Raw genomic sequence first — 11,962 nt, 5'->3', positions numbered from 1 at the left:
GCACGGCATTGTATAATATTAACTACCATATGGCACTTTGAAAAGATTCCGGCCATTGTTTTCTAAGCAAACCGTCATCCTCAACACAATATCCTCCCCTTATACATGCAGCATCTTAAAGGTGGAAATTGTCTAATGGGGCTTTGGTTGAGTAAAGGGCTGTACACAGAGAGAGAGAGAGAGAGAGAGAGAGAGAGAGAGAGAGCGCTTTTCAACTACGCATTACAATTTTCACTATTCACAGCAACCTCAAAAAAAGGCTTTACAATGACAATTTACCTTACATTTTCTACGAGCCAAAAAGACCACCACCACCACCTTCACACACTCCCAAAAATAAAACATCAGCAAAGCAACATTTCTACAAGCTGCGTCTACCCCAAATAGAGGTCTATAACATTAGAAATCCCAATATGCCAAGGGGAATCGCGAACGCACTTATAGCTTCAGGGGCCTGACAAAAAAAAAAAAAAAAACTAGAAGATGGAGTCTAGATATTGGTTATTTTGCCTCCTGTTGAACTCTAACAAGCTGCCATACGTGCGATCCGAAACCCCGACAAAAAGTGCTTCACTGTCGGGGCTAAATGATATTCCGGCAATCTCCCCAAATAGATCAATCTCTTGACCCTGAACATATCCAGACTCCGTGTCTAGGATATGCACAAAGTCTGCTGGCTCAGCCATAGCCATAAACCGCCCATCTGAGCTGAACTTTACGGCTCTTATTGCCCCAATCCTTCCCTTTATTACAGCCAGGGATTTGGACAGATTCCTTATGTCCCACAGCCTGCAGGTAGTGTCTTGGTTCCCAGTTGCCAAAATTCGTCCGTCCGGGTGCCAAGCAGATGTAAAAGAATAGTCCAGGTGCCCTTTGAGGCTCCCAATGACCTGCTTCAACTCCATATATGAGAACCGAACATGTTTCTTACATATAATCAACAGACTGGGAAAGTTGCAACCGAAAAGGGTGACTTACTTTTCCAGACTGAGCATCAGCGACTAAACATTCAGCACTGTCACCAAGAACTGCAAGCAACTTTCCATCCGGACTAACAGAGGTGTTCTACATAGAGTGGAGAGCAAAACTGTGAGAAGTATGGTCAGAAATTAACTCCAGCTCTCGAGTATTATTGTGTCTGCAGATGACACTCACATTTACAGACCAATCGTAGGAGAAGAGATTTAGTAAAGCAAAATTCTCTGCGTCGTAGACCCTCACTCGAGCATCATTATTTGCAGTCATAACCCTCATCAAGCCACTATAGATGGAAGGTTCAGTTGAATGCCTGAATGGAGATGACGGATCTTGAAATTTTCAAGTAGGAAAATAACTTACTTCGGGTTTTGGAAAACATCCACTGCATTGGTTATAGCATTCTCATCTGTTGTCACTTTTGTGCAGAATGCAACTCCTGGTTGATTCAAGTACTGGCTCGCATGTAAAGAGAAAGTTAGACAATGGAAATCAACTGCAGCAACGGGTTCAATGTTGATAAAAGTGTGAACTCATTAAGTTAATGCATACCTTGCAAACTAGCTCCCCCTGAAACCCACCAGCCACCAGTAAATTCTCTTTAACAGCCATTGTGCTTATCTGAACTCTTGAGAGTGACTGAGACAACAATCCAGGGCGTTTCTGCAATAGCAAATACTCAGACCCATAACAAGTGGAATGCTGCAAAAATCAAGCTCCATCCTGTCAAAAAGTGGCTAAATTACCAGGGTGGGAACAATCGGTTTAGCAACATTGAGCACTTCTTTGCCCCTCCTCAGCAATGAGGACCAATGCACAACTGAATAGTTCTGCATCAGGTATACATCATGCTTTGATGTCGCCCCTAACAAATTCCTCAACTGTGCAAGAGAACCACACAATTGACGGGTACATCAACAATGACATCCAGCACTTCAAGAAAGTAGATTAAATCAACACAAATAAATATGCAGCAGCTTATAAATACCACATACACTCATAAGGGTAAGGGCACAATTTCCCCAATTCTTTAATGTATTTAATTGAGTTAATTAAACAGCTAAAGCTGTATCGGTCCTTAAGAGTAGGGTTTCTCCTTTCTTTCTTTTGACTACATAATTTGTATCAGATGAATATGATATATATTACCATTCCAGAATATAAAATCACCTTTATGTCTGCTACAGAAATTTCCATAGCCTATAAAGGTTAGGAACTCCTAACAAACTAATTGAACACAAGTGATATGGTGTCGTTGACTCTCTGGACTGCAGGTATATCAGAGTTGAACATTGTGATAAATTTAAGATAATGACACTGGAGCTTAGAAATGCAGCCTTTGGTTGGAAAACAAAAAAGAGAACAAAATGGCTAAACTAAAAAGGGATTAGCTGTGGTCAGTACACAGTTAATCCCTTCTCTGGCAGCTTCAAGTAGAATGAAAAATATAAGGAAAGAAATGTAAAGGAAAGAAAAAGAGAATGTAATATGTAAACACGGTCCCACTGGCCTGTTTATCTCCATGCTAACATTTGGACACTTATTCATCATCCTCACCAGACAAATTTAAAGAACTCAAAAATGAGAAATAGACAGAACAACCCAAACATAGTTCTTCTTTCCTCCTCACTAGACAAGAATGGACAAACAATACACATGAACAGAAACAGTAGAGAATCAACACCCATCGCATTATCAATGCTTAAAATAAAAGGATTGCAAATTAATAAAACCGATCCACATTAAAGTGCCTACAAGAAAAGATCATATCAGATAATAGATCAGAACATGAGCTCAGAATTACGTAAAGATTAGAAATATAAATTAGATATTTCCCTGCAATTGTCAAGGCATGCAATGCATCTCATATTCTAAAGGTCAGTATGAGGAGGTGCAATGATAATACAACGAAGGCCCCTCATCACCAGGAACACCGATGCTATTTAATTATACGTATTGCTAGAGAGCCCTCTTAAGTGCTCAAATATTTTCCTATCATACCATATAAATAATGCCGCGCCAGCTGCTCAGATAAAACTTCCACCCTGCTTTAAAGGCTGAAATAAAGAGAGAAATAGCTTGTCCTAAATGCACAGAGGGGGTTAAAGCAACATATTTATATTTGATAGTCAACAGAAACAATATATTTACAAAAGGATATCACAAGCAAAGATTAATGACCAGAACCATATGCAACAGAGACCAAGTTCTACATGGGAATGAGAAACAGTAATAATTATCACTTTCCAATGCAGTGTTACAGATTCAAGCTTAGTGCAACTAAAAAGTGTTAGAAATATAAGCCCATTCACCTACTTAAAAGAGGACAAAACTAAAAAAATAACAAAATACAAAAGTGTTGAGCATTGAAGAGCAGTCACAAATGAGGTTTATAAGGCTCCAATCATTGAATGTTGTCTGTCTGTGTTATGTAACAAGGGTTTGTTGGATAAAAAAATTTAGATAAATGCTTGGTTCACAAAAAGATCTGAGAGACATAAAGTTCACAAATTGATATAGCTTATTCTAGTATTTAAAATTGTAGAAGCCTTTTTTACTATAAAGTAAATTTAATGTATGACATCTAGTCACATCAATTTGTGAGCTTTACTTTTGTGAGATATCTTTGTGAACCTAGCGTTTCAAAAAGTTCAAAGGTATTCATCGCCATTCTTGGAATGCCAAGTCATAACGTAGTGACTAATGACTATGAATCAATATCCATTACTTGGCATCAAATCACCTGTATGTAGTCATATCCAGCACACATTCAAGATTGTACCTTCAAAAATAGTGTCGTTTAATTTGATTAATATGGTTAACAGTTAAAGTATGGATAAGAGTATGCATTGCTCATGTATATCTTGAAACTAGTTAGAGATATTGTAAACTGACCTCTTCTAAATACCGTATGTTATGGCGGCTGTGAACATTCTCAGAGAGTACTAAATTAAATTGCAACAAAATCTATTTATAAGATCAATTAAAAGCTCTATTTTTCCTTCAAGTATAAATATTATTACTATAGGCCTGAAGAGAGACCGTTACAATGTCATCACTTGACCATAGACAAATTTGGAGAACTGCTGAGACTTTCTTATAATTGTCAGTAAGCTAACTTTAAGCATATCTCAACCAATACCAACAACCCTATAATAAGAAAACAACTGTAAACTCCATACCTTCTAATGCATGGTTGAGTCACGGAGCTATAATCACATGTAAATGATACACATGAAGGGTCATAAATTTTCACGAACCTGCAGAACTACTAGACTAATGTGTATATAAGAGAAGTCCAACGCAGCTGAAAATGAAGGATATATTTAACACCAGGACACAAATTCTGCTGAACTGAAATTTATATTATCAATGTACTTAATTTTTGGTATCTAAGACAATACTAGCAAGCATATCAATGATGAGCAATAAAATAGAACCCTTTGACAATTAAATAATGAAGTACAAGTAAGCATCTAATAAGTGCTGATTTTGCGGAAAAAAATAGAAACAGAAAAGTGAAAAATTAAGACAAATGAAAAATGCATATGCATATGCAACACAAATATGAAGTCTGATTCCTTTTTAGAAATATGGAACAATAAACCAGATGGCTGGTTTTATGGCTTCACTATAAGTGTTTTAGCAAAAGACAGATCCAAATGCAATGGAGAGGAAAGGAAAAAGAAAAAGAATTCAAAACAATCAGCAGCCTAGGACTCCAAAAATAGCTAAAAACAAATTTTTACGAACTGACAAAATCAATTCGAAGAAAAAAGAGACCCATGAACATGAGTATCTACCTGAAAATGCACAATTGTTGATTTGACAAGCCTCGTGTTGAACTGGAAATCATAAAAAGTCTTTGCCTTCTCTACTTGCAAGCATTCCTGTCAACATGATATATTTAGAAGGAGAACCCTAAGGGAGACGCAACTTTTTAACTCCTGAAGTATAGAACAAGGAATGTATAGATATAGCGCATAATTCTAAGAATGATAAACGCAAGGGGTATGAGAAAGAATCAGTAAGCAGGTAATACATATACCGTTCACTAAAATTAAAAGGTGAGGACACGAAAATAGAAATCTATTTACGAAAAAAATTTCATCAATTTAGAACCCCTTGTTTACCCAAATCAAAATATAAGCATCCCATCTATACTTGGAATTAAGGGGGACAAAAAAAATTTCAAGGCATTCACAAACTTTTAAAAACTAGTATATAAAAGGGAAGTCTCAACCGACCCATACCATCATCAGATTTTATGAAATCGTGCCTTCAAAACTGCACGTACTTGGGATTAGTGAAGACCTATGTAACATAAAGTTCATTATTATTATTATTACTATTAGAATTATTATTATTATTATTTATTAAAGTTCATTACTGATACCCGGATGCATCAAATCCAGGCAAACAAAGGCATCAACAGATTCAACACCACATATCCACAGAAGGCAATAGCAAAACGAAAGAAATATGAGAGTCGAGGAAATTATATACATTAATAGATAACCATAAAATTAGTACATGACTTAATTATAAGGGAAAAATACATATACTTTTGGAGCTGAAACCTAACAGAGCATAAAGTAAATGACAAGAGAGGGATGAAACCAACGAAGAAAAATGGTACACCGTGAAACTACCTTGTCAAGCTCTTCCCGAGAGAGAGAGAGGTTCTCGTAGTTCTTGTATTGCTTCAATCGCGTCTCGCGGTACTTATCTCTTGTAAAATTAAGCCTCTCCCATGGTATTCCCTGTATGTCCTTCCCATTTCTAGCCTCCAAAGCAGAAGTATCGGTCTTTGGCTTGCTCTGTAGATCCAAAACCAAATCAAGCGTAACCTCCATTATCGTCATTCCCGCTCTTCAATAAACTAGAACTTGCATACGTAGCAACTAGCAAGTCCCCAACAGGTAAAAAGAAAAAGAAATTACCATTTCGAAGTCGTCCTCAAAGTCAGAGTCGGGAGAATCGACGTCGTTGTTCCTCTGAGGTTCGTTGTGAGGGAAGAAATCTTCGTCGTCAAAACCGCCCATGTCGTAGTAGTAGTCGTCCACGACATATTCAAGGTCGTCGTTTTGGAAGTGCTCCATTAACCTACAATAGGAACTAAGTTCGATCACTCAAAAGAACGTTTCCAGGTAAAGTCGTAGAGCTTTCAGAGTTTCTCGAAAATCTTTGAAACAAATAACAAAAAGTCCCACTCAAGCTAGAGATTTACGACAACAAGAAAACAAAAAATGGAGCTTCTTGAAATATTGGAAAGAGCTGTCAGAGTCTCCTGAAAGATTTGAAACAAATTGCAATAATTTACACTCAAGCAAGAGACTTACGCCAAAAAGAAAACAAAGATGGACTTTACGTGGACATATATGGAATAAATGGCCTGCGGTATGTTGTCAAGTACAAACTTCCTTAGTGCCGAATATATAACACCTAAATTGTGAATTATATACGAGCATGCAGAAGAGTATTATTAACAACGAAGCGATAAAATATCGAGTCGTCGAACAACTTCAGCATTATGCCAGTGATATAAACGATTAAAATGAAAAACCAAACCAAAAGAAAACGAAAAGTATCCGATCCTTCATTCATAATTAACTCCGTGGGTCGTATGAGAAATTACCTCCTAAATTTGGAAAAATCTAGCAACAGGAGCTGGAGGAATGGTAGATCAGTCTTGGAACAGAGACCTCCGAATCGAAGGACCAAAACAGAATGCAACAGCACAACCGGAAAGAGAAGCGGCAAAAGAAAGACAGAGGTCCAGAAAAAGATTTTCCCGAGAAACAAACGAGAAAACGTGTTGAGTAAGGGGGTTCAGATTTAGAATCTAAAAAGGCAACTACGGAGATTGCAATACAGAAAATTAGGAAAAGAAGAAGGCGAACGGAAACGGACAAAAGAGGAGAGAAGAAGAGGCGAGAGAGAGAGAGGTGTCTTGGCGAACAAAGCGTAGGAAAGAGAGGCATGATCCGCTACTTATAGACTAGAGAGGGTGCATAGTGAAGGTGCTTTGTGGGACCATCAGCAGACCCCACAATTTGTTCTATTTTAATATTTTATTATTAAGAAAAATATAATCGCTGGGTGCCACTCGCCCGAGCGTTTTACCGGCTGAGCCGTTTTTCCATTCCCGTGACATATCATTAATAGATGGAAAAGCTTAGGTTTTGTTTATGTAGTTAAGATATTAGAAATTAAATAAAATATTATTATAATATAAATTTTTAATATTATTTTTATTTTAAAATTTAAAAAAATTAAATTATTTATTATATTTTGTATGAAAGTTTGAGAAAATTATAATGATTATATGAGATGGAATGAAATAGTTTAATTTTGTGTAACCAAACCAATCCAAATTTTCAGTTGGGAGTTATTGCTGGGATTTTCTTTTTAATTTTTTTTTATTTTGTAATTAAAAAAATATTTTTTAATAATATTATATTTTTTATTATTCTAACAAATATTTAGAAGTGTTAAAAAAATACATGTAAAAAAAGAAAAAAAAACTCTACTATAACTAATGGTAGCTCCCAGTGTGAGTTGGGAGCAGTGGCTGCAAAGCTACCATTTAAGTAATTTTACATACAACCATTAAATACGTAAACATTACATAATCGCTTTGAAAAAAAATATGGTCCATTATTAATAAATTAATTTTGTTTCATGTAGATCCCATATTTTATTCAATTTTTTCAAAACAATTACGTAGTGGTTGCAAATTTACAGTTGTAAATATATTTTCTCTTTGAGAGTTAAGGCTAAGCGAAAATCCAAAATCTAACTATGCTTTGACTCCAACAAATATGTATTTATCAATATGTTGATCATATATACGACTATAGTTATATAACTATAATTTATTAGTTAGACTCAATAATATACTAGTATGAACTAATTATTATAAAATAATATGCTTGTATTATAATATAAATAGATTAATAATAGTTTAGTATATGTAAACATTATAGAATTACTACCATACATAATATAATAACATATAATTAGATACTATAAATAAGTCTAGTGTAGAATTAAGTTAGACAATAGTATAATATGTAATTAGACACTATAATATAAAAATATGTAATAATAATGTATAATAATATGTAATTAGATACATAGTATATAAATAAGTGTAGCATAATAAGTTAATAACACATAATACTAATTTGCTGAAGTATAATAACATATAATTAGACACTATAAATAAGTTTAATATAGAAATAAATTAGACGCTAGTATAATAACATGTAATTAAACACTATAATATAAGTCTAGTATAAAAATAAGTTAGATATTAGTATAGAATATATATAATTAAATTCAAGAATAAGAATAGACTAATAATGAATGTGATAATTGTTAAATAATAATATTAATAGATTAATAGTCAATTATATATACACACTACACATCATAGTATTATTATCATACATGTTACATATGTTAAGGTAGATAAAACTTGACTAATTAATAGTGAGTCATGTATCATGTAAAATGCATATATTGTAAGACTATTAATCTATTATCTAGATTCTAATATAGTAGTATGTAACTAGAAAAATGATGGCGAGTTATTGTAGATATAGAACAATTGTTTTGTTTTTTAAGTGGAGGATGGGGGTTTTGAGACCTCTATTTTAAAGGTTGTGAGTTGTGTAATCAGGTCACAGGCCTTTAACAATATAGAACAATTGTTAGTAGTTATAACTTGTAAACTACGCATAAATTAATACTAGTAAATTAATAATTTTTAATGATTCAGTACAAAAAAAATAAAATTTGTGTTTAAAAGAACTAAAAACATGTGTTTTTTAAATAATGAAAATTTGGGTTTAAATAAAAATTAGATATAGGGTTTAGGAAAAAAAGGAAGTAGAAAAAAAAAATGCACAATCAGCCAGGCCCAAAACGCGCCCCTAATTTTGATCAATGTGTCTCTCAATCTCTCTCGATCTTGTTTAATTGGAATGTTATTTGTTGGTTTTGGGCGCTGAAGGTAGATTCCTGAGTTTTTTGTTGTGACAAAATATGATTTGTTTTATGCAATATATATACGTGTGTCTAAAATATATTTGTATGTACGACTCCACTCTGATAAATTAGAATCAGAGTCGAATCAGAATCTATGTAAGCCGGAGTTTGAATTCAAACTTTAATAAAATTAAAGTCGGAGTTAGATTTAGGAAATACTAACTCTCACTGAGTCAATGCTCACCTCTATTTAAAACTTCTACAAATCATTATTCATTTAAAAAAAATCAAGATTAGAATAATGATAATAGCTTAAGAGAGTGTAAACTATAAAAACATAATATTAAGAAACATATTATAAGTCAAATTTTGTCAAAACTATAATAGAAACATCAACTTTCAGAATTTATACAATAAATTAAAGAATTTTACTACTAATAGTTCATATATATATCATATACTACATATCATATTTATTTTTATATTTTTAAATTATTTTTTACTTATTTATTTTTTATTGTTTATAAACTAATTATTTTTTTTATTCATCATTTAGACACTATATATTTAATAAGAAAAAAAAATAAAAAATTATATATAATGTGTAGATGATGAGAATAATTTTTTTAAATTAAATTCTCATATTGAAGTTTTGATTGCTATAAGAAGAAAAGTATAGGACTTTTATTTTTTTTTAATTTTTTTTTATTGTTGATAATGCTTATCCCACGTACAAAGTATCGGTGACTACCCATTTTTATTTTATTTTATTTTAGTGATGAAGAAAGTATTTTTAAATAATGTTGTGAATTTAAAATTTAAAAATATATATAAAAAAAAAAGGCAAAAAAAGACGAATAGCCTGTTCGGTCCATCGGTGGCTTTTGTCTGTAGCTGCAGTTGGATTTTTTTGGGGTACGTACGTGCCAGCCTTCCTGCATTGATCTTCGTCAGCGGTACAGTTTGACTAATCCAATCGTCCAAGGACTCGCCAGCTGTCAGTTCTAATCATTTTTTTTCTTTGTTTTTTTTGAAATAGTTTGCGCTAATGCGACGACTTATTAAACGAAGGATTTGAGATAAAATTAGATATTTCGTTAAAATATTATTATAATATAATTTTTATTTTATATTAAAAAAATTAAATTATTTATTATATTTTATATAAAAAATTTTAAAAATTATAATAATTATATAAAATAAAATAAGATAATTTATTTTTATGAAAAGAAACCAACTCTTATGAGATAATGAGTGGTTTATTACTTTACTATTATTTTTTTATTATTTTTTAATTTAATAGTTAAGAAATTGATTATTAAGAAATTTATATATATTTTTTAATAAATAAAAAAATAAAAATTTTAAATACATATTATAAAATAGTAAAATATGATAAGAGAGGATTAAACCTATCATTATCTTAAAGAGTTATCATAAAAAGAATTTTAAAAAAATGTAGGTGGGTCCCGCCTCGCTCTCACCCCCGACCCGGGGTTGTGCTTCCGAGGACGAAGTATAGAGCAAGCTGCGATATGGTTGATCCACGTGGCTGGTTCACAGCTCGAGTTCCAGAAGCTTGGCGATCTCCCGGCCCACCACGTGGCTAACAGTGGCCGATGCCTTCCACATGTTCCGGCTAAACAGCTTTAGCTAGTGTACGAAGTGGCATTAGATTTAACCATGGTTTAGTTGAGGTTAGTGGTTGGGGTTGGTGAAGGGTTAGGGTGCACCTACCGCCATTATCTTGATCTTGTAACCTTGTTGGGTCGGTCGTCCGGGCCCCACCGAGCCCGCTTTTAATTTAAGGGTGACTTTACCACCATAGCCGAGAGATCCCGCTGGAATTCTCGTTAATTAATATAATTTTTATATATATTTAATAATTTTAAATATTTTTATAAAAAAATTATAATATTATTAAAAAAAATAAATATAGATAAAAATTACTATTAAAAATATCTATTTTGTATACATAATATGATATCATCTAAATTACACATCTCTCAAAATAAATGTTAAAAATAATTAACTAGAAGTAATTATATAATGAGTAGAAAATATATATTATTATAATGATTTCTTTCTAACGTTATTTTATTAAAAATATCTACTTAATTATTAAATAAAAAATTAGAAAAAAAAATCAGCAATAGCCCATCATGTTAGCGCTTTATGGAGGGCTGCGTTTGGATGCAAAGTGATCCAATGGGTGGTGGGTCCTATTACCTCATTTGTCTTTTGTGTTAATTTGTCATTTTATTAAGCAAATATGGGAAGGAAAGGAAATAAACTTCCTTTTCGCACAGAAAATAGAAATGAATAATTCTATTATTTGAAAAGGTTTTAAGCTTTATTAAGATTTGAAATATTTATTTTCCTAAAATTCAACCCATAATAATTTATAAGGTCATGCATTTTAATGATTAGATTTAAAAAATAATGTAAAATATCAAGTTTTGATAATTAATAATCAAAATTAGATTTTAATATATAAATGTAAAATCTCTCATAATTTGAAGATCTAAATATATATTTTTCAATTACAAAGATGTTTTTTTTAGCCTCCAAAAGAATAATATCGTACAAGATTTCAAACTCTTAATTAATATGATGTACGCGAAATATATAAGGACACACATGCCATATTTAGTTAACATTAAAAAGAAAATCAAAATTTCTTAATAATAGCTTCTCTTGATTATTTTTTTCTTTAACCATAATTAATTATTTTATTAATATCATTTAATTATTTCGTGTAATATTATATTTATTTTATAATAAAAAAATATTTAATGCATCATATTAAATTGGATTAATTTATAAATTTATTTTTTATAAAATGTTTTTAGAAGAATATATATATATATATTCCTTATATCTTAAAAGTCGCTATACGCAGATGAACAGAAATGAACAGTCACTTCCTTCTTCCACTTTTGTCCCTCTGTCTAGCCGAGTGTTTACATTTTTGCCTCTTAAGTTCTTTATA

The 11,962-nt window shown here is 32.1% G+C and overlaps 1 protein-coding gene across 4 annotated transcripts; it reads right to left on the bottom strand.

Moving 5' to 3' along the window:
* Positions 1-205: 205 nt before the first annotated feature.
* LOC108997195 (uncharacterized WD repeat-containing protein C2A9.03-like) lies at positions 206-6,944 on the bottom strand. 4 transcript variants are annotated; one of them, XM_035683926.1, is made up of 11 exons: positions 6,614-6,944; positions 5,919-6,081; positions 5,628-5,795; positions 4,779-4,865; positions 2,977-3,032; positions 1,722-1,856; positions 1,528-1,638; positions 1,339-1,430; positions 1,156-1,261; positions 979-1,065; positions 209-890 (listed from the first exon to the last, which is right to left on the bottom strand). In XM_035683926.1, exons 5-11 carry the CDS (start codon positions 2,977-2,979, stop codon positions 477-479), a joined length of 948 nt encoding a protein of 315 aa, XP_035539819.1. In that variant the 5' UTR covers positions 2,980-3,032; positions 4,779-4,865; positions 5,628-5,795; positions 5,919-6,081; positions 6,614-6,944; the 3' UTR covers positions 209-476. The 4 variants fall into 4 exon arrangements, with proteins under 4 accessions (XP_018828894.2, XP_035539819.1, XP_018828896.2 ...); XM_018973349.2 differs by lacking the exon at positions 2,977-3,032 and having other exon boundaries at positions 206-890; XM_018973351.2 differs by lacking the exons at positions 4,779-4,865; positions 5,628-5,795; positions 5,919-6,081; positions 6,614-6,944 and adding an exon at positions 3,719-4,772 and having other exon boundaries at positions 217-890.
* Positions 6,945-11,962: the final 5,018 nt, after the last annotated feature.

This window comes from Juglans regia, chromosome 13, assembly GCF_001411555.2.
Source record: "Juglans regia cultivar Chandler chromosome 13, Walnut 2.0, whole genome shotgun sequence".
NCBI classification, from domain to species: domain Eukaryota; kingdom Viridiplantae; phylum Streptophyta; class Magnoliopsida; order Fagales; family Juglandaceae; genus Juglans; species Juglans regia.
This window is presented reverse-complemented; position numbering and strand designations above follow the sequence as displayed.